At 35.1% G+C, this 23,290-nt stretch overlaps 2 protein-coding genes and 1 pseudogene across 3 annotated transcripts; 2 read left to right on the forward strand and 1 right to left on the reverse strand.

Annotated features, from left to right (window-relative positions):
- Nucleotides 1–208: 208 nt before the first annotated feature.
- LOC107002245 (mechanosensitive ion channel protein 1, mitochondrial-like) lies at nt 209–18,179 on the forward strand. 2 transcript variants are annotated; one of them, XM_015200187.1, is made up of 9 exons: nt 209–344; nt 492–560; nt 2,475–3,300; nt 3,395–3,672; nt 6,456–6,556; nt 7,587–7,694; nt 13,931–14,152; nt 16,481–16,610; nt 17,481–18,179. In XM_015200187.1, the coding sequence occupies exons 3-8, from the start codon at nt 2,549–2,551 to the stop codon at nt 16,580–16,582; spliced, it is 1,563 nt and encodes a 520-aa protein (XP_015055673.1). In that variant the 5' UTR covers nt 209–344; nt 492–560; nt 2,475–2,548; the 3' UTR covers nt 16,583–16,610; nt 17,481–18,179. The 2 variants fall into 2 exon arrangements, with proteins under 2 accessions (XP_015055673.1, XP_015055672.1); XM_015200186.2 differs by having other exon boundaries at nt 214–379.
- Nucleotides 10,024–10,132, forward strand: LOC114074523 (annotated as a pseudogene).
- Nucleotides 18,180–18,782: 603 nt separating the features above from the next.
- Nucleotides 18,783–21,489, reverse strand: LOC107002449 (protein BPS1, chloroplastic-like). The gene is made up of 2 exons (XM_015200485.2): nt 21,370–21,489; nt 18,783–20,043 (listed from the first exon to the last, which is right to left on the reverse strand). Exon 2 carries the CDS (start codon nt 20,026–20,028, stop codon nt 18,970–18,972), a length of 1,059 nt encoding a protein of 352 aa, XP_015055971.1. The 5' UTR covers nt 20,029–20,043; nt 21,370–21,489; the 3' UTR covers nt 18,783–18,969.
- Nucleotides 21,490–23,290: the final 1,801 nt, after the last annotated feature.

The raw sequence follows: 23,290 nt of genomic DNA on the forward strand, positions 1-23,290 counted from the left end.
TAGTTATATGCTTATTACTTATATATTTTTGAGAAATATTACATATATCTAAAATTTAAATTTAAAATTATCTATAAAGGCATGTATTTATTTATTTATTTATTAATATGTAATTTTATTTTGCAAAAATATTAATCCAAAAGGATGTTTATCCCACCACTTCTTTGAAATTTAAAAGACAAGTTTTTGTTTACAATGATTTTTTAGTTTTTCTATTGAAAGAAAAAGAAAAGAAAAAGAAAAAAAAAAAAAAACTCATGCTTCCCTCGTTCCTTGTTTTTCCATTTTCATTTTGATTCGGTACCTGCCTGAACAAATCCAAATCTTGCCGAACAAGTTACACTGTATTTTTCCTTTACTAAGCTTTGCCCCTTTAATGGTGAATTGTTAAATTGCGTCTTCATCGCTACTGTTGACTTTGCGCTCTGTAAATGAACCAAATTGCTTACTCTCTGCCACACTTCTCGGCTTATACTGTTTCTTTCCTGCAGTTGGCTTGTTCTGATTCTGCTTTAATTTGGCTGCTTAACAATTGCTGCTTGCGTTGATTGCACTCTCTGGTGAGTTCACTTTGAGTTTTTGTTTCTCATCTTGTTTGGTGTATTAGTAAATTTGGCAGACTCATGCATCTGTAGTTGTTGTATTTCATTTTTTAAAATTTTTGTTTGAACTTCTCAATTTGACTTCCAAGTGTCTTTGATGCGTGCTTTATTTTCATAATTTCTGGTGAGTTTTTCTGAATTTTTGCTCTTTTTTATATTGGAGTAGTTATTATTGTTAATCAGATTTTATGGGTAGGTGGTAATTTTTAGGTTTTTTTTTTAATAGTTTCTTGTTGGACTCACATGGATGTTAGTTATCAGCTTTGCTCATTCATGCCTTGAGGTTGTTTGATATTATGCCTAAATCAACTGACCTTTGTACAGCCGATTATGCCATGTAAAATGACAGATTTTTACATGGTTAAAGAGGACACAGTGCAAATTGCAGATAGTATAATCTTGAACAAGCAACCTAGATACATAAGGTTGAGTGAAAAAAGATGGGATCAAATTCTTTACCTCACTTCACATGTATTGATAAACTCTAAGTGCCTGCCAAGTATTTACTTTAGATTCCCCAACTTTAGGTAAATTGCTACTGCCATGGTGTTTGGGCTCACGTTATAGGTTGATATTTCTTTGCTTTTTCTAATGATAAATATACTTACATAATATAACGTGATGTTGCTTTCTCATTCTTATTGGCATGTGTTGGAGCAAAATACATTTAGTATTGTAATAATAATATTAATATATGAGTTAGTGGTGGAATATGACAATAAGTTCTTATGAAGCTCCTATAACCTCTAACTTGTTATTTGGCCATTATTCTACCTCATTATGCTTTGTAACTCATGTAACCTCCTAGACATAATTCCTCTATTCATTTACCTATATTATTACCCACATTCTTCCTATTCATTGCAAGGAAGAATTCCCTACCTATAAACAATGGTGATCTTACTTTGTTTTGAGTACAAGGATATATATAATGAAAAAGATGAGAAGTATGAGAAAATATTGTAGTGTGTAGTGAGGTTAGTGTAGTGGAAGAGAGAGAGTTTGAGATAAAAAAAATTATTCTAAGTCTTCAACTAATTTACTATAGAAAAGAGAGTACATTTATAGTGAAGAAAAGTGTTCTAATGGTGGAGCTTTGGACTCTTCTACTAATATGGAGTTGTTTGAATTATACAATATTGCTGGGATGTTGTATATTTGAGAGAAGAAATCAAGAGTTATCTTGTTGGATCGGGGTAGATTATAGCACAACTGGCTTGAACATCCTTAAAGAGGGCGTGATATCTACCCCACAATCTGAATATTTTTTTTATTCATTTTATTTGCAGCTATAATTTATTACATTTTGCGGTATATACACCAATAGAATGTAAATTTTGACCATGTTAGAATGTAACTAGTATTGATCTATTACTTAAAAATGAGTGAGGTGAATGAAATGAAATGCACCTTGCAGTTGGGGCAAGCTTGCCTTAGCTCTATATAAAACCTGACTTTGTTGATAGTATAGATTGGCTTTGTCTTGATATTGTTCTCCTGAATTGATTGGTACTACAAGAATTGAGGGCATATTAATTTCCCCAGCCTGTCAGCCCTAAACTTAGTAGGTAATAGGTATCATGTTGATATGGTGTGTTCGTAGGTGTGCCTGATCTAATTTGAAATGTGATATACTTCTCCGTCAAGCCTTTTTAGTGTTTACTATAGCTAGTGTATACATATATATAATGCATATATGTACACATATATGAATCTTAATTTTCATTTTTCTTCCTACTGCTCAGTCAACTTTCTCATTCTCTTTCACCTAACAGACAAGTAGAAGTGATCCTTTTTAGTATTTGTTTTGAATTTTTTGAAGATTCATGTATTGTTACCCATTTGTAACTTTTGGCTCAATACTTGTTGCAGATCGAAGATGAGCACTGTAGCTTGAAGTTAACAGAATTTCATTTGAGATATACATTTCTTGGTCAAACTCATTGATGGCTGCTATTAGGCTTTCAACTTTGAAGAGAACCCTTAATTTCTCTTATAAATTAGCAAATCAGATTGATGTCAGACCTTCATATGCTTGCATAAGTGGTAATCTACATTCTAGAGAACCCACCTATTCAAAAAATTATGCTGACCCAAAATGTTTTAATACAAGGGGTATACACTCTGCTAGTGGGACAATTCATGTTACCTCATATCTCAGTGAGAGATCTGATAATAAAAGTCTGTGGGGAAGTAAATCAATTGTTGTAACTAGCCCCATTTGGAATAATCGATGGTATTCGTCGTCTTTTAGTAGTAAAGGAGATAGTCCTAAAGGTTCAGAAGTTTCAACTGGTGCAAGTGGGTCTGATGTGGATACAGGCGGTGTAAGTGGAAGTGAATGGGTTGGAAATATTAAGGAAGCTTGGCGAACTGCCACAGATGCTGTGACTTCTACTGGGGAAAAAGTGAAAGAGGCATCTTCGGAAATGACTCCTTATGTTGAACAAGTGCTTAATGCACACCCTTATCTGAGAGATGTAATTGTTCCTGTTGGTGGCACTTTAACTGGTACCTTAATGGCTTGGGTGGTGCTTCCAAGACTTTTGAGGAGATTTCACAAGTATTCTATGCAAGGACCAGCTGCTTTGTTGCCTGGAAGCTCGATATGGGGGCAGGTGTCTTATGAGAAAAGTATTTGGGGTGCTATGGAGGATCCGGTTCGATATTTAGTCACTTTCATCGCATTTTCACAGATGTTAGTAATATATTTCTAACCTGTTTATCCCATATTATTTCGGTTTGATGTTCTATTGGTTATGTCTTCATAGTTGAAGTATATCTATGTGCAGTGCAGTGATGGTGGCACCGAGCACTATTGCATCACAATATCTTCTCCAGACTTGGAGAGGTGCTGCTATTCTTTCATTTGTCTGGTTTCTACAACGATGGAAAACAAATGTGATCAGCAGAGCTTTGGCTGTAAAGAGTCTTGAAGTAGGTGACCGTGATCGGTTGTTGACTTTGGACAGATTCTCTTCCGTTGGCCTCTTCATCCTTGGGCTAATGACTTTAGCTGAAGCTTGTGGAGTAGCTGTACAATCTATTTTGACCGTTGGTGGAATTGGAGGTGAGATTTCTCAGATTGGTTCCCACCTGTCTTTTTATCTATCAGGTGGAAAGTTTCCTACAAACAAAAGGTCACCTTAGTTTGATAAAGATTTGAATCGAGGGGAGGCAAAATTAGCCCATGAACATGATCCGCACAAGTCTGGATGGGTGAAGGACCCACCCATTTATTGCACATAGATTTCAGTTACACTCTAACTAGTGCTGGCAAATGCGCGGGTTGGGTCAAATGTGGGCGGGTTGAAAATGGGTAATAATTCAACCCGCCCATATTTGATATGAGTAAAAATTGATTGGGTGATAAATGGGTTGGGTAAATACTAGTTTACCCATATTTTACCATATTTCATGAATAAATAGTACTTCACTTAAGAATTCAATATGGAGAAGATATTTTAGTTTTTTTTTTAGATGAAAAATATTGAACATGCTTCATTTAATTTTATTGTATCATAAAATAAAAAAAAATCCTATAACTTTTCAATATAAAATAAATTTATGTAATAACAAGATGAAAATATATTTCATTTCAAAGTAAATGAATATTTGCATTTTAGGACTAAAACATGCTTAATGCACTTTAAGCAATGTCAATACTAATACATGATTTGCTTATTTTACACTATTATTGATTATCCAATATAAAATTAAATAAATAAAAAAATGTAATTATAATTAACAAAGAAATGTACATTTGAATTATATATTTTTAGAGGATCAAAGACTTCACCTTTTTTATTATAAAGAAAAATAGTTAGTTCTATAGAATAACATAAAAAGGAAGAGGAGTTGCACTATTTTTTGTGAATAATGAATTTTGAGTGAATAAAAGTTAGACGTTTAATCCATTTGGCTAATTCATATTTTACTTATGGTTCGAGTATGGGTATCAACTCATGTTTTACCCATGCGAAAAATCACTCACCTAATCCATTAAAATATGGGCGGATTGGGCGGGTCACCAAAAAATGGGCTCATTTTGCTGGCACTAACTCTAACCATGGAATCTTACTAATGTACTTCTTTAGCTTGACAGAAGGCATGCATAATTACTAGCAAATTTGACGGCTGCTACATTTGATTGTGTCACCGTGATCCTAGATAGGAAGGTGTGGAAGACACGTAGAAGGGTAGTAGGTAGTGTACCTAGGATTGTCTTGCTTAGGGTGGGTGGTGTTTGCGATGGCAACTTGTATTATTATAGTTCTTGTTTTCTATTTTTATCAATGTTTTTAATAATAATTATTGTAGTATGTTGTTTATGGTGTTTTGATTATCACATGAATTTATTGCTGTTTTGGCTACTTTTTCACTGTTCCTGGGTTTGGTTCTCTTCATTGTCTTCTTCCTTATACCGGGTTTGTGTCACTTGACCCGAGGGTCTTTCAAAAGAAGCCTCTCGACCTTCATGAGGTAGTTGTAAGATTTGCGTACATTCTATCCTCCCCGCACCTCACTTGTGGGATTTCACTGGGTATGTGTTGTTGCACATGTTTTTAAATTTAGGGAGTTTGGCCATGAATTTTTCTACTTTGTTCTGGAGTTTAACTCCAGAAACATGTTTGGCCATAAAATTTTGGAAAATTCAGGAATTCAATTTGAAGTTAAATTCCTGAAAATTTTGGTCAGGGAGATGCAGAATTAGTACTTCAAGATCCATTACATGTCCAAGGACTTTTGTTCTTCTTGGCATCTGTTATGTTAGCACAAATCCTTTTGGTTCTTAAAAAGAAAGAGTTTGAGAAGGTTCAATTGGCCAAAATGAATTTATAGATTCGCAGGTTTATTGACATCAAGTTCGTAAAAGAACCAAATTCTTGTTAGCGATTATTTATGATAAATTTTTTTTGGAGAACACCAAAAAGATGTTCATTTTTTTTACTCCAAATTATTCACAAAAATTCAAAAACAACTCCTACTTGTATTCATGGCCAAACACCGCTCTACCAATTTTCAAATATCATTTTTCACTTCGTAAAAGAAAACTACTTTTTCAAATGCTCACAGTTTTCAAGACCAAACGCCATAGTGTAATTCTTGAAGGTCTAACTACTCCTTGTCCTCATTTTCTTCTCCGCTCAGTTTATTCACAGTAGTCCAAAGTTCTTTAACTTTGTTATCCTTTTCAGTGCTTTAAGTTTTATCATCTAGCATTTTTGCTTTGGTGTCTCCGGTTGTAGTCATTATTGTTGCTTCTATTCATTTACTTATTTCCTGTGTGTGTGTGTGGAACAGCTGTGAGTTATATTTTGACGTATCTTCTAGCATTGTGTGGAGAAAAGTTTCCCCATCATTCTACATAAGAACACATGTTAAACATGTTGTTTTACATTCTACTGATGACGTATCAACTTGGACAATCTTGACTTCCCAGAGTAGGAATGGGACAAACAGTGTGATATACAACAGTGGACAGATTTGCTTATTGGCGGGCATGTGAAAATGGGCATAAATTTTGAAATAATTTGTTCAGGAAAATGGTGGGTTCTGTAGGGCCATGAGGAGTCAGAGATATACCAGACCCATCCAGTTATGGTTACCCACTTCAGTTGATCTTACCCAGTTCTCTACTTATCCAAAAAAGAAAGAAAAAACATAAATAGTAGCAAATAGCAATCATGTCAGCAATCTGATAGGGAGCATATTAGTTTGTGCTGGTATGTAGGTGTATATGAAGATGCAATGTGGATAATGATTAATTGAAAAATTATAAAACTTATTTTAATTATCCCTCGTTATGTTCCAATTCACTCTTCACTTTTGCCCTTTTTATAAATACTGTAGGAGTGGCTACTGCTTTTGCTGCTAGAGACATCCTTGGAAATGTTCTTAGTGGGCTCTCCGTACAGCTTTCACAACCGTTTTCAGTTGGTGACACGATAAAAGTATGTCTAAAATCTTCTTATTGTAAATGATATTTCTTTCTCCTTTTGTTGCTGTTGCGAGTATCTAAGGATTGAGCACGATTTATGCAAAAATTAGAAATACATGACTCGATTTATGCAAAAATTAGAAATACATGACTGGCCTTTATTTAGTATATTAACAATTACTAAAAAACTTTTGGATTGTTCAGAGTAAGACAGAATGGTGGATAATGAAAACACTATTTGAATACTAACTTTGCACATTCTACTTTCTCAAAAAGTAAAAAGAGATTTACTTAGCACCTTTGACCAGGCCTATAAACTATTTATTCAAGTCTTAGAGCTACATCTATTAGCATGATATTGTAATAATGACGTAGTTAAAGGGAAAGGGAGACTGAAGAAGACAAGGAATGGAGTGTTAAATATATGAAGACTTGCGACTGGTGTTGAGCATGATCCTGACAAGTTGAGTGGAAAACTGGAATTTCAGTGTCCATCCCTAGTTGGTGGAACTATTGCTTTAGTGAGTGATATATTCTAGAGTATAGGTAGTACTGCAAGTTGCATTGGCTTTAGTGTAAATACTTTCGTGTAGCAACATTCACATGGATGGACTACGATGCAAGGACACAGATGAACTGTGATGCAAGGACTTACATTTAGAAACATTCATATGGATGGACTGTGACACAAGGCATTACATTGGAGTGGGTGAGGCAGGCAAGGAAGTAGTATATTTATGCCATAAGCTTCGAACTAAATCCTGTTTGCTGTCTGAAATCTGAACTTGAATGGACAATTATTTCAAAGGTTCAGTTCTAATGTATACGTGCCTTAGTGGGGTTGATGGAAAATAAAATGATATTTAATTATGCTTGAAATCTGGTTTAACAATAAAATGATATCTGATTAAAAATAACAAGTATATTTGCACCAACAATAAACTATAATTGTGTTCCTACCTATCGGAACTCGAATTCTGTTTTTCTGACAACATGACATTTAATTTATTCTATGAGTTGTTTAACAGAAACTACTTTTGCAGGCTGGATCAGTGGAAGGTCAAGTGGTTGAAATGGGGCTCACTACTACATCATTGTTGACTGCAGAAAAATTCCCTGTTATTGTCCCAAATTCACTATTTTCCAGTCAAGTGAGTTTTCTTAACTATTCTTTTGATGAAGCAACTGAGATATTGTTAAGGCATCCAGTAGATGCAAAGTTACCAAAGGAGGGGAACTGTCAGCTCAGTGAATACAATAAACTTATAAAGCTAAGGAGCTGATGAGTTCCAGCTACTCTTGGTCATTCTTTTGGGGGTGTTGTCACTTTTGGTAGACTTTTTACCTTAGATCTCTACGCAGCATTAACTTGCATGTTCTTGAGTTGCTACACCTAAGCACTAGCTACTAGCCTATTGCATATAGAGGTTAAGATGACTTAAAGCTGTGCCTTCTTTGTTCCATAAGGTGCAGAAATGTCCGGATATCTGTGCACGATTATATCTTTAGTTCCGGATATCTGTGCACGATTATATCTTTAGTTCCCTTAAAAGGTAATTTCTCTAGTTTTAATAAACTGAACTTATAACTAGCTACTAAGAATATTCTCTTTAACATTAGTACAAAAAAACTAGCTTCCTCTTGATTATTTTGAGACTGCTTTGGAATTATTTTTTCTATTCCTCTTTCGTTCCAAATGATCTTCTCCTTCCTATTTCTTTATGTTTGACCCATTACTTGTTATTATATTATAATAAAAGAAGGTTACATGGAACTCATGTTTCAACTGGTCGAGTTCAAGTTTTGCTTTTGGTATCTAGAAGATAATTTGGCTAAATACATAAATAGCACCTCAAACTTGGCACAATTTGTTAGCTAGGTACTCTAACTTAATAGCATGTTTGACCAAGTTTTTAGGAGGCTGAAAGTGCTTATTTTTAAAAAGTGGGGTGTTTGGCAAACTTCTGGATGAAAATAAGTGCTTTTGGTAAAAAGTGGGGTGTAGCAGAAGTTGTTTATCAAAAGCTAAAAAAAGTGGCTTCCTCTATAAGCAATTTTGAGAAAAACACACTTAGAAGCTTTTAATAAGCTTTGGCCAAACACTAATTGCTGCTCAAAATGCTTTTTAAATTTGTTGGCCAAATGCAAACTGTTTCTCGGCAAACGTATTTTTTGGGAGGTATATTTCAAAATAAGTTGGTTTTAGAAGCTTATCCAAACGTGCTACTAGTTATATCCTGTTTGGCTAAGTGTTTAGGAGGCCAAAGATGCTTATTTTAAGAAAGTGAGGTGTTTGGTTAGAGCTTTTGGGAGGAAATAAGTGCTTCTGGGGAGTAGCAGAAACCATTTATCATAAGATAAAAAAAGTAGTTTTCCCTAAAAGCACTTTCTGAAACACACACATTTACTAAAAGCACTTCAAAAAATTTGGCCAAACAGTTATCGCTGCTCAAAAGTGCTTTTAAATTTATTGGCCAAACAGAAACTACTTCTCACCAAAAGTACTTTCGAAAGACACTTGCTAAAATTTGCTGATTTTAGTAACTTGGCCAAACAGGAGCTAGTCACTCTAACCTAGAAGACTATTAATTAGTTACTGGAGCTAGTCACTCTAACCTAGAAGACTATTAGTTAGTTACTGGAGCTAGTCACTCTAAGTCTCTAACCTAGCTAGTTAGATACCAGATAGACCCAGATAGACACCTCTTTTTGACCTAGGCGGCTCACATGAGCTGAAGCAGATTCAAAAGTTAAAAGATAAAAAAAGAGGAGAACCAAAGCACAACTTGAATATTGGAATTCTAACATTAAAATACCTAAAGAAAGAAAAATAAATACTAAGCTAGAAGAGGAATAATTCTTCAAACATCTTAGCTGAACGAAAGTGACTAAAGTTGCTAAGAACTGAGATAATCTAAGCTCCCAGAAGGTTTTCTTCATTCAAATTCATTCTAAAAGAAGTAACAGAAAGAAAATGATGACTTATAGTTATGACAGCCAGGAGACAAAATTACAAAAATGCCCTTCTAGTTAGCCCCTTGAGGAAAATGATCTAGCCAAGAGTTTTTCAGGAGGTTAATTGGCTCCGGTCTTCCTTGTTGAATTCCTGTCACGACCCAAATCTAGCATTTAGGCTGTGACTGGTATTGAATGAGCTACTACCTGCACCAGGCGTATCAGGCTATGGCGCTATGCTATGAATTGCTAGAATACATGGAAACATGCTAAACACTAAATGTAAAAGTGTTCCCAAATATCTCTTTAGTCATGGAGTCACTAAGGTTATGAGATTCAACAATAAGAGATGCAACTCGATATGACATAAAAGAAAGATAGTAAATAGATAGAAGCTGACGAAGCATTGCTTCAGATGGGTGGATGGTCATCTCAACAGGACAAGCAACTTAGCAGTCAACAACTATATACCCTCAATAGTATCTGCATAGAGCACTAAATGGTGAGTCAAAATGACCTAGTAAGATACTTACGTGGACATAGTCAATGGACGACCATTAAGGCCCATGGCATAGGTTGGTTACCTCCATTGCACTTTGAAGGGGTGCCCGCCTAAGGTCAGCTTAGTTCTTGCGTAGAAAAACAAAAAAAGGACATCATAAGATCCTTAACCCACCCCAGTCTTACCCCTGGGAGTTGGGACAAGCTTAGAAACTGTAGTACATAATAGCATATACAGCTTCAACAATATAACAGATTATACAAGTAAGCAACTAAACCACAGTATAGAATAAGACGCCCAGATAAGGTCAAGCTGTTGAAACTGTATCAAACAAATAAACATCTAGGTGTTGCTTCTCTATGAAGCATTGGATTCGTTTGCCCACATGTCTTACCTGTCTTCGGTGTGTTTGCTGCCTGTCGAACCACCTGATGTGGTGCATCGACTACTCGTCTTACCCGGTAAGTGTTCAGTATTGTCGAGTCGCTATCTGTTAGTGGCATAACACACCTAGCCAAAGAAGCAGTGCGAGATAATTATCCCTACGTCTATCCCCAAGTAATAGAGGGAAAACCACAAACAAGTATTACAACTACTAAATCAGAAATACCAGATATCAAATACCACTGAATGGGCATGCTTATCATCAACAGATCACAAAAAAGCTCTACTATTATCAACTGCTAAGAACTGCTAAATAGACAAGCAGAATATAATAACTGGTGAAATATCACAAAACAATATAAATATACATAGCTAAGTCCTTTTTTGGCCAATGTGAGATACTTTAAAATAGCAATCTAGCTCATACATGCCCAAACACATTTTTAATATGCATCAAGAAACTCATATATCATGCTATTTTTAAATGAAAAAAGAATCAAAACAGGATGTTAAAGTTTAATTTTCATAAGCATGTAATTTTCACGCTTTGTGTTTGCTGACCCCCGTGTTAAAGACACATTGTTGTCGATTTGAGATGTCTATCTAACAAATTATGCCATGTTTAAGGGACTATCTAGGTATTTAGCCAAGTAATATATGACATCTGCATCATGTTCCTCCTTTTTTTTTTTAATGAGAAAGGTAACATTTACTTCTATATATCCACAGGTATACTACATCAAAGTGTAATTCCCCTCCAAAAATTTATACTTACATCAGCCCTAATATCTTCTAGTGTAATTTTTTTTTTTGAAAAGGTAGCATTGTATTCGTCAGCACCAAATCGGTATTGGTAATTTGATACTAACCGATTATCGAAGCATTGTATCTTACCAGGAATCAAAGATTCACCAGTTATTCTTCATCATCTATATAGTTCTCTTTACATTAGAATTGAAAAGACAGAAACAGTTCAGCTTAATTTTTCGTTTGCAACCACTTTTACCCTCAAAATGTCTACTGGTTCTCTCCTCACGCTGTACACCAGATACATGCTTGGGCCATTCTCCTCCACAACATCTATCTGTTCCTTGTTTTCATATTGTTCCAGCGCCATAGAAGGTCCTTGGTGTTTTTTGAAATGACCCACTGAATCTGTGTTAAGTCATGGAACAACTACCATAGTATATCAGTTTTTTTTTTTTGGATAATGGTAACATATACCAGTTAGTCTTATTGCAGTGCAAGAAGAGATGGCTATTGCTTTCTTCCTTCTCCTCTTAAAAAAACATCTGGAAGTCAGTTGGATCCCCATTCTCCGTAAAACTTCACGAGTCAGACAAGCTTTCCTGACAACTAATGAAGAAAAACATGTGACCTCGAAAGAGGGCTTTTACTTTCCAGATAAATTTTCATGGCCAATCTGAAGTGCGAGCACCTTCTGTAAGCATACAGATGCAAAGCGGACTGAGAACCTCTTATTGCTTCCACTGTTACATATAACTAAATCCTCAACATTCCTAGTACAACATCAAATCAACAACAACAACATAGCCAATGTAATCCCACAAGTGAGGTCTGGGAGGGTAGAGTATATGAAGACCTTACCCCTACCTTGGGGGTTAGAGCAGTGTTATCAAAGGCGAAAAGCGCAAAAAGGCTCTAAGGTCTCTGGGGACTTTAAGCGCAAAGAGCAAATAAAAAACGTGGGCTTTATTTAAAAAAGGCGCAAAGGGAGAAAAGAATAAAATATATATGTTTAGTCCAAGTCTAATAATTATAAACATGAAATGACAAATATATGACCAAAAAAATTATGATAAAGTGAAATATCAATTATTTAGCTTCAAATTCTTCATAAGAGGCTCATTGGCAAGGAAATGTTTGCCTTAGAGCCTTGATGACGACACTAAAGTGCACATAAAGGGAGGCGAAATGCTCAATATGTTTTGAGCCTCACTTCAGGGCTTAAGCGCGCTTAAAGCGCACCTTTTGATAACACTGGGTCAGAGATGCTGTTTCCAACAGACATTCAAGGAAACACATATCAAAAAAGAAATAACTGAAGTGAAGAAATCATGGCAATACTAAGAAAGCATTGCTGGAAAAAAGTAACAATAAATACAATGGAATAATGTGCTAATCGAAGTACAACAGACAGTGGATAGTTATAGAAATCGAAGGACAAGAAAGTACATGATAAATACTACGACTACAAGTATGGAAGTAGAAGCAATACAACAGTTTACTACCTAAGAACTTTCTACCCTAATCCGTGTCCTCCATGACCGCCTATTTAGGGTGATGTCCTCTGTAAGGTGGCTTGCAATTGCGTCATCTCCTGGCTAATTACCTCTCCCCAATACTTCTTCGTCCCACATCTACCTTTCGTGAAACCATCCATAGCCAACTTCTCACACCTCCACACTGGGGAATCCATGCATCTCCTATTCACATGATCGAACCATCTCAACCTCACTTCTCACATCTTGTCTTCCACCAAGGCCACTCCCACCTTGTTTTATATATCTTCTTTCCTAATCCTATCTCTCCTAGTACCCGTGCATCCACCGCAACATCCTATCTCTCCTAGTACCCGTGCATCCACCGCAACATCCTATCTCTCCTAGTAGCCGTGCATCCACCGCAACATCCTCATTTTCACAACTTTAATCTTCAGAACGTGAGTGTTCTTGTTTGGCCAACACTCCATTCCATACAACATAGTTGGTCTAATTATCATTCTCAACATTCCTAGTACCGTGAAAGAACTTCAGTACCTTCAGCATTTCAGCCACACTACCAATCTCCTAGTCATTTAATAGCCTTATGAAAGAGAGGTTCCATCCTTGTGAATTCCATGCCCCCTCGACTGATGACTCAGGTGCAGTTGTTAACATCAATATGTTCCTCCTGTTAGTACTCAATTATTATATTCCATCATTCCAATGGTTTGGGTTTGGGACTTCCATGTTGGAGGTCTCAAGTTCGAAAACCCTTGCTAGTGAAAGCAAGGGGTTTGCCTTTTGGGTCGAGCTAGTCGCACCGGGCTTGCCTAGTGTGGGTTACCTCTCCTAAGTGGTTTATGAGCTATTGCATAGCAGCGGGGTTTTTACCGTGTGTGCACCCAAAGGATAGCGGCTGCGAGTTTTCCTTGTCATAAAAAAATAAATCTTAGCCATGTGTTTAAATTTCAATTTAAATGTAATCAACTTCCATTATGTGTGTACTTCTTTTCAAAGTCTTATCTATGTGCGTACTTTTCTGAGGATGGACACTACAGTTGATCACTTGGAGAGAGCATTTTATAAGTTTTTTGTGACGGCGCTGAAAGTTTGATTCATCTCTATATTTTGTGGAAGTGAAAATAATCATATTATAGATTCTTAATCTATAGGTCTCTAATAGCTCTAGTCTTTTATCTCTGATATTTCCTACTTTTTTGAAGTTTCCTCCTCTTCCCACTCCGGACCCTAAAGAATAATAGTAAATAAAAAGAAACAAGAAAAAGGAGGAGAATTGACAGAATGGTTGTGCAAACTTCAGGTGATTGTGAATAAATCACGTGCTCAATGGCGTGCCATGGTCACTACAGTTCCTTTCCAAATTGAAGATTTTGATATTATTGTCCAGATATCAGATGATGTAAAGAGCATGCTTAAATCTAATCCAAATGTTTTCTTGGAAAAGGAGGCACCATACTGCTACTTGTCTAAAATTGAAAAATCATTTGCAGAGCTAACTCTTGGGTGCAACTTAAGATATGCGGTATGCCTTCTCTTTTTCAGTCTTTCCTACTATCATTGTGAAATTCATCTGATATATGTTTCTTGAGCTTTATGTCTACTGTAACAACTAGCATAATATAAATCAATTTATCATGTGTTTAGATAATTTTCAGTATTGCATGTAATACTCGAACAACAACCAGAACTTGATAATATCTGTTTAGGTGGATAGATCCTTGATCTTCTGATAGCAAGTGTTCTTCGGATTTTGATTGGTGCAAGTTCAGCTATGGTGGTTTCTGCCAAAACCTATACAGAACCCACCCTAGCCCCCCTTCTCAAGAAAAAAATGAAAATAACAAAATAAATGGAACTATAATGGAAAACAAGTTTAAAATGTAGGCAGAAATAGAGACAATTGTTGATAAGTTTAAAATGAATGATTGGAGGTATTTATTATTTGCCCACTTACATGTTGTCTCCTTTTTCCTTGTTAAAATGGAAAAGAGATTGGGTGTTCAAAAAAAGTGAAAAAGAGATTGGATGCATTGAGAAGAAATTATCTGGCAAGGGAAGGAGAAGTTACTTCTAGCAAGATGGAATTGTTCTACCAGTCAGAGGGAAGGGGGATTAAGCATAAGAAACTTGAGGCAGCACAATATGTTTACTTATGAAATTGCTGTGGAGACACAATTTTGAGGAGCAAGCTTTGTGGAGATAGATGATTTATGTTAAATACGAGAATGACAGACAATGGTGTTCTAAAATGGTTACTTGGCTAACTCTCCTTTTCGAGTTAGTGTCTGGAAATCCATCAGGGAACTGTGATCCTTGCTTGGCAATTTCAGTTACAAAGTTGGAAATAGGCAGAAAATATTCTTCTCGAAGGATGACTGGATTGGTTCCCAAGCTTTAAAAGAACTCTTCCCTGACATATTTAGTCTGATCAGACACCTGATGCAACAATTCAGGTAGTTTGGAAACCACAGGGGTGGAATGTCAATCTTAAAAGATTCTTAAATGATTGGGAGGTCAATAGGACAGCTGAACTTTTGAAGGTCCTGGAGCAATGTCAAGGAACCACAACAAATGAAGATAGATTGTTTTGGAAGCAGCACACAAGAAGAACTTACACAATTAAATTAACCTACGTTGCTTTAAATGGCACCGGACAACATACAAATATTTGGCCTTGGGAACATAATTGTAAAGTAAAAATACCATACAAGGTGTCTTCCTTTACAGGGATAGTTGGTAAGAAAGCATGTTTGACACATGATAACCTTTTTTGGAACTGGTAATGTCAATATATATATATATATATATATATATATATATATATATATATATATATATATAAGTTACATCATAACAGTGCAAAAGACTTCACAAAATCCCAAAACCAAGCTTAGGCTAGTGATTCAGCATCCTCGGCATAGCTTTCTTTACACCAAAAATAAAACAAAATTATGCAATTCATCTTGATTTTCTCCACAAAATTATATTCGTCTTCAAAAGCTCTATAGTTCTCTCCTTCCAAATGGTCCACCATATGCAAGCAGGGACAGTTGTGCTCAAGATGTTATCTATATGGAAGGATTCAGAAAGTATTGAAATTTATGTTTTTGCGTGAAAGAGATCGAATAGGTCATGCCAAAGGCTACTCGAGAACACTTAAATGCGGGAACAACATGGGTCGGAAGGCAGAAGAAATGGTGGAAAAAAATTTCTGGTGGACAATAAGGAAGGGAGGAAGCTTGAGATGTTTTGAAAGAAGTAGTTCTATCCAGAAAATTTGATCTTTCACTTTTCATTTTGGTGTAAAATAGAATTCTTACAAGATATAGTTTCCCTTCAAACATCATCGGATCCTTGAGAAAAGAACAATGATGTAGACTTTTTCTTATTTTGAACTTGGAAATGGCTTCCAGCATAGAGAATAACTGGAAGTAATATGTTTTAGAATTTTTTTTTCAACTTTTTTAGGGAAAAAATGATTATAGTAGATTTAATTATCTAGAAGAACCTATCTAGGTTACACAGCCTCTGCATTTATTTTTCCAAATTTTGGCCTTATAATTGGCACCTCAAAAGTTGATCCCATAACACAAAAAAAGCATGTCCTTTTATCTTGAGGTCTGCCTTATGGTTGATACAGAACAAGATATTTGGAACAAATGCTGACGTGTTCTTTAGCGTTGAGTCTGTAAGTAGTTGTGCGCGCTGTGTATCTGACATTTTCCATGTGCAATTATATTAGTGATCATCATCAGCTTTTGCTTCCAATGTTACCCTTCAGTCAACTGTTCAATGGTCTTGTTAATGGGTTTCTTTCATTCAGCTAATTGCCGTCTTTTTTGTATTTTAGAGCAAGGACAAACTGTTTTCTGCCCAACAGGATATTCTTCTGCAAGCAGTTCGAATAGTCAAGCAGCATGGGGGCACACTGGCTGATCCTTGGAGTCAGTGAATTGGAACAAAGATGTCTTAGTCTAGTGGTTAGATTTCCTTGATTTGTCTTTTTCATCTGCTCAACACATTGTTAAACAGTTTTAAGTAATGAGTGAAACTTTAGCTTGTGAATATCTCTACCCGGAAAAGTTTTTAAGTTTGTTTTTTGTATTGCATCAAAGAACTTGTTTAGATGTTACTTTATTTTGCAAGCTTGTGTAGCTAGACAGTTTTCGTGTAATATTTTGATAAAGCATCTTATATACTATAGGCTACCCCATGAGCTAGTGGTAAGGTGTGCGGACACTCTATCCTCCCCAGACCCCACTGAGTGGGATTTCATTGGGTATGTTGTTGTTGTTGTTGTCTCTTAAACATTAGAGGAGCTATATTCAACCTAGACACTTCCGTGAAATAAATCCTTGATACTTTAGAAAGCCAATTGATAGGTCTTGAACCGGGGTGGGGTGTGGGGTTTGAACAACTTCTTCAATTAAGTTCATTTTTGGAGGTATTATGGTCATATTTTTGTATTGTTTGCTCAATTGCTTGTTCATATGCTTGAAAGCTTGGCCTTGACTTTTCCTGATAACAATACCTTTGCCAAGATGCCAATAGACCGTGTGGGGGACTTTGGAGTGTTACGTGTTACGGTAACCGCTAGAAAAGGAACATAAGACCTCGAAATTTAAATGGCTAAAACATAGTGATACCTTCTCTTTTTTAAATTCTTTACTTTGAATATGTTACCACAATAAAATGTAACACCGAACAGTCAATGTTGTAAATGTGGGGTTATAACATTCTCGTTCTTGTCTAAGTACTGCTTTTAAAGCAGTTTGGACTGAATTCGTCATGCTTGTCCATTTATTTTCTTGCATGTTTTCCTTAAGTTGTGTATCACTAACTTTGTGCAGGGTCTCAGAGGAAGGGCTTTATTCAGTCATGGAGGTGGAGTTTGAGGATTTTGTGCTGTTCCATTGGAAGCTTCACTTGAAGTTCATAACTTTGTCATAAGATTCTACTATTGAGCTACGTAGTACTTGAATTTGCGAATTTTTCTTGGAACTTTCGCGTTCTATAGCGGCTCAACCTTATAAACAAAATGTGTCCATTTATTCAATCTTATCCGAAATAGTCCATTTTGTATGTATCTTGCAAAAAAAAACAAAGAAGGATTTCATCCCTAACCTGCAGTGAAGAAGAGATGCTGGGGATTGAATATCCCTATGTTCCAAGTGGGACGACCTCCTTCATTCATTTTCATCGATCTTAGAGTAATTTCCAATACATCTGCCATTGTTATATGATATGTGCCTCAAACTCCATTGTCATAATTGGTTTATGAAGAGAGTTGGTTTGACCAAAAGTTGAGGAAATTGGAAAACCTATTTGGAATTGACAACGTGAAAAATCATGGTTGAAATTGTGGTTTGAGATTTTGTTTTTTGTATTTTTAGATACTTAGAAATTGATCGAGAGTGATACTTGTATTGATCATCATGGATCTATGCATCACTGATTATACACTGAGTTTTGTGATTTGTTAACGTTTTCGATAAGTTGATGATTCATGTTCGTTGGGATTGTTATATTGAAGTTAAATTTTGAAGCTACTTGGGGATGTTTTGACCTATTTTAGAGTGTAGTTTTGTGAGTTCAACTTTTACAGGAAAGAAGTTCAGTGTTTGTACAATTTTATACAATAATATAAATGCTTGTTTAATACGAGAGATAAGGGATAACTAATTTCGAAATTAATTTTAGGATATGTTTATCCCATGTTTGGCTGGGATAAAATCACGAAACAAATTTATCCTGAAACTTTAGTGTTGTTTCTTATTCTACATTGAGGGTTAAATGGCATTGTTCTCCGACTAAATAAGCCTTAAAAGTATGCTAAACACTTCTTATACATTTTTATACAAGATTGATACATTAGTTATAATAAGTGAAATATTGTGTGCATGAATACTATTAAAAAATGATAAGCAGCTTATGCTATGTAAACTATATAATACTAAAGTGCAATATTTTGTGTTAGGATATATAATTGTGCAAATTTTCAATTTTTTCGTAGGTTTTTACTGTTGAATTATGCCTAAATCCCAACTCCAGGCTAGTTATATCTTTATATGAATCCTCAATATTGACCACATTGTAATCTCATAAATCTAGTTGGAAGAATAGAACGTACACAAATAACCAAAGCTTTAACATTGATGTATCAACTCGATAAACCACTTTATGCTTCATTAACATAACATGACAATCCAAACATACACGAGCACTCTTTTCACAATTACTATATATTTCAGTATTTAATAGCACATGAAATTCAACCTTAAAACTGAAACACACACCACCACCCTGTATGCACAGGACAAATCCTATTATATCTAAGGTTCACCTCACCTCTTTACTTTCTACATTGTTGTTCACTTCTGCCGGGTTAGAAACAGTACTATCAATTCTAAGGTTACAGAGCAGAGAATCGCGTCCAGTTAAAAGGATATGGAAGAATCTATCTGCTTCCTTTGCTAGCAGATCTAGTCCTTCTGAAAGTTTTTCCGCCTTTTCAGTCAGATTTGAAGTTAAGAGCTGCAACTGCTCAGCTTCATTAGGATCTACTCCATCCTGTATGAGTGGATAGAGCTTCTTCACACTTGTATCCACTACTTCAAGCTCTTTCAGTGATGTGATCCTTCCACTTGAATATATACTCCTGATTTCCTGACTGATAAAGTCGCGAACATCAACAAATGCTTCTGTCCACCAGCAAGTTTCATGAATCTGCAGGTCTTTCAACTCCTTTGTAGAACCGGAAAACGTGACAGCAAACATGCTTAATATGAATACAGTTACTACTCTCACTCCGTACATTGCCCGCATTAGAACCTTACCTTTTGCAGAATTCTTGATCTTAGGTAGGTTCAGTGATTCGGTGAGGCTGTCCAAGATGGCAAAACAATTCTCTAATCTTTGGTTCTTTGAATTGATATGCTGCTTCCATCCGTCAAATGAGGAACGAGCTTTCATGAACTGGTTTGACGTTCCATCCAAGTTATGCAAGCCACACTGAAGATAAAGGTGGCCTTGGTTGAGCCTTGAGATATCAGAGCTCAAAGCAATGCAAATGTCCAGTAACTTCACACTGTTGTCCAAGTACACGTCTATCCACTTCTCATCCCAGTCAGATACGGGAAGTTCAAGATCAGTAATGAAAGTTTTCACGTCTGTATGAATTGCACAAAGTGTACTTATTGCTTGTGTCATCCATGCCAACGTTACGGTATCTTCCTTACCTCCTGGCTTGAGACTCTTAACCCTCTCTGTCAATGACTCCTCAAAGGCATTTAAAAGAGCAAGAAGCTTAGGAGACAAGTACGAGCCCTTAGGTAATATAAATTTAAAAGGATTTCCAAATGGGAGAAAAGGGCGGTGTGGTTCCTGTGGACGACTCATTTGAATATCAAGATACTGCACAGCAAATATTTCAAAAATGAGACCCAGGAAAGGACGAAACCTGTGGAATGGAGACGAAACAAAAGGCAACTACTTTTTACCAGTTACAATTGAGGCAATTAATATACATGTTAAGTTACATTACATGTAGCTTACCTGAGCAACACCTACATCCTAAAATAGGTTTCTTGAACTTTGGAAACAAATAACATGTGAAGCCAACAAACATAGCAATCCAACATACCTTTTCTTATCAAGAATACTAAAAGAGAATGCACTCAACAAGCAACACATTGAATAAACCATTTGTAAATTGCTTTTTTGACAAGCCACACCCGACACCTTTTACTCAACCATGAAATGAATAACCATCTTGAATGTGTCATTGTGATATTCTCATTGCTCAGAATTAAGACAACATACATGCCCTTATCACCTAAACATTTGTTACTCCGTATACAAAGGGATGAAAATAGGCTAAATATCAAGTCTAGAGAAACAACAAACATTTTAACTTGTTTTAATGCCTCAATTCAATTTGACTACAGCAAGAATGTTCTCCTCACCAGGCCTCGGTCATTACAACTTCTCCAAATGAAAAGAAAAGTAGCCAAAACTAACTTCATTCGAATTTTTTCCAGCAGAATCAGTCTTCTCTAACTACTAACCAAAATAAGCTCATATTTCACTATCATAATCTCTCTCTCCAAAATCTCAAGCAAGGAAGCACAAACCAACCAACTACCAAGCAAACAGAGAAGTGAGACCTGAGGATTTTAGAATCTTACTCGCCTAAGCACATACCACAGCAGAAGAATCAAAAATCTAATGTCCTAAGTCGCACCAAAATCAAGAAAATTCAACTACATACAACGAAAGGAAACCAATATCTGCTCAAATTAACAACCAAATCAACCCATAATCACTCACCTGACAGTCAAATATCACAAATTCAAACGCTTTCCAAACAATAAACACCTAATCCTTTCTCCGACTCACACAAAGTCACATTACAGAGTCAAACCCTAAAACACACACACACACATACACAAATACATAAAAAAAAAATATATGCCTATAAATCTAAACAAACAAACCAAATTGCCCTAATTAACCATCAATTCACCTATAATCACATCTAAAACACTCACCTGCTAATCAAATCTAACAATTCAAACAGTTTCCAAACAGCAAACACCTAAATCATTTCGCCAACTCACACAAAATTACATTTCAGAGTCGAAACTTCAAAAAAACATACGTACAAGCACAAATACAGAAAAAAAAAATACATAAATTCAAACATAAACATGCACATAGAACAAGGGAAAGAGACTGTACAGTAGAGAGATGATCGGAAAATCGCCGCTAGAAAACTGGATATGCAGACGAGTACAATTCCAGAAATGATAAATGGTTAGGTTTTGAAGACGAGAGGGCTTTAGTTATTGTGAGATATTGACCGTTGGATTCTCGATCGTCAAATAAATGAACGGCTAGGATTAGTCAAGTTTGTATGTGCTATGCACATTTTCTAATTTGCGTTATCGTGAGGAAGCGTGTAGAAGATTGTAGACGGGAAGAATCCGACCGTTTATATTTTGGTGACGTCATTTCACTTTAAGGCCGTGTTTGTTGGATTTGTTTTATTTTTCTACACAAAGACTTTGGGAATTTCCGACAATTTAGTTTTATGTTTATTATAGGGAAAAGGGTCTGATATACCCCTCAACTTTGTTGTTTGGAACTGATATACCCGTCGTTATAAAAGTGGCTCATATATACCTCTACTTGTAAACAAATGGCTCACATATACCCTTTTCCTCTAACGGAAATGAAAAAAAATATAATTTTAATCTAAATTTTTATTATTTTTTCTAAAAAATATAATCCCATATGAGTAAATTTAATCCTCGTCAAACCTTTTTTTTTTAAACTTTTTTTTGTTTCAATGATTAATTTATAATTATTATTTTGACAATCAAATTTATTTATGTTTCACTAATATTTTTGTAAAACTTATTGTAGATGACCAAATTTTTTCTTCGAATACGAAATTAAATTACAATATGCACAAAAAAAATAGTTAAAATTTTTTTTCTTTAAACTAAGGAATGAAAGAAAAAACAAAATAAGAATAAGAAACTCAAATAATTATAATAAAAGAAGTCAAAAAATAATTTATGTATGAAAAAAATTAAAATATATCTTAAACTTTGACAGAAGAATCATATATACCCCTAAATGATTTTTTTTTTAAAAAAATTAGAAGTAACAAATATAAATTTAAAACTAATTTTTTTTAACTTCCGTTAAATGAAGGGTATATGTGAGCCATTTTGTAACGGCAGGGGTATATGTAAGTCGTTTGTATAACGGTAAGGACATATATGAGCCACTTTTATAACGAGGGGTATATCAGCTCCAAATGACAAAGTTGAGGGGTATATCAGACCCTTTCCCCTAGGGAAAATGCACAAGTACCCCCTCAACATATACTCGAAATCTCAGAGACACACTTATACTATATTAAGGTCCTATCACCCCTGAACTTATTTTATAAGTACCCCTTTTCGGTCTATGTGGCACTAGTTTGAAAAAAAAAGTCAACCAGCAATGGGTCCACAAGATAGTGCCACGTAGGGCAAAAAGGGATAGAAAATTATTAGTAAAATAAGTTCAGGTGGATAATAAGACCTTAGCATAGTATAAGTGTGTCTATGATATTTTAGGCATAAATTGAGGAATTAGTTGTGGATTATCCCTTTATTATAGATTATATATAGATTATAGGGTGTGTTTGATAGGAGGATATTTTCATATTTCGTATAAAATATTTTTGAGTATTTCTTACTACATATGAATCAAGTTAAATATAATTAGAGTTTTTGGCATTTTACTTTACTACTTAGTAGAAAAGGCTACAAACTGGCATGACTTGTCGACATGTCTGCATGTAGCTAGGGGTATTTTCGTCATTTTAATTTTTTTAAAAAAATTTATCTTTTATTACTTCATATATATTTAAAATTTATGTAAAAACTACAATAATTTAATAATTTAAAAGTATTATAAGTCATAATAATAAATAGCTTAAAATATTTGAAAATATATAAAAAAAAAATTGTTGACTCAAAATTTCATCTATGCCACATATATTGAGATAAAGAGAGAGATATGTTATACTATAAGATACATAAAATATATTGTAAATCATGATAATAAATTATTTAAATATCAAAAGAATTTATAAAAAAAAATG

Source organism: Solanum pennellii, chromosome 10, assembly GCF_001406875.1.
Source record: "Solanum pennellii chromosome 10, SPENNV200".
In the NCBI taxonomy this organism is placed as follows: Eukaryota; Viridiplantae; Streptophyta; class Magnoliopsida; order Solanales; family Solanaceae; genus Solanum; species Solanum pennellii.

Coding starts and splice junctions, on each gene's coding strand:
- LOC107002245 (XM_015200187.1), top strand. CDS start 2,549: ATGGCTGCTATTAGGCTTTCAACTTTGAAGAGAACCCTTAATTTCTCT. Junction 3,673..6,455: donor GACCGTTGGTGGAATTGGAG/GTGAGATTTCTC, acceptor TAAATACTGTAG/GAGTGGCTACTGCTTTTGCT. Junction 14,153..16,480: donor GGTGCAACTTAAGATATGCG/GTATGCCTTCTC, acceptor TTTGTATTTTAG/AGCAAGGACAAACTGTTTTC.
- LOC107002449 (XM_015200485.2), bottom strand. CDS start 20,028: ATGAGTCGTCCACAGGAACCACACCGCCCTTTTCTCCCATTTGGAAAT.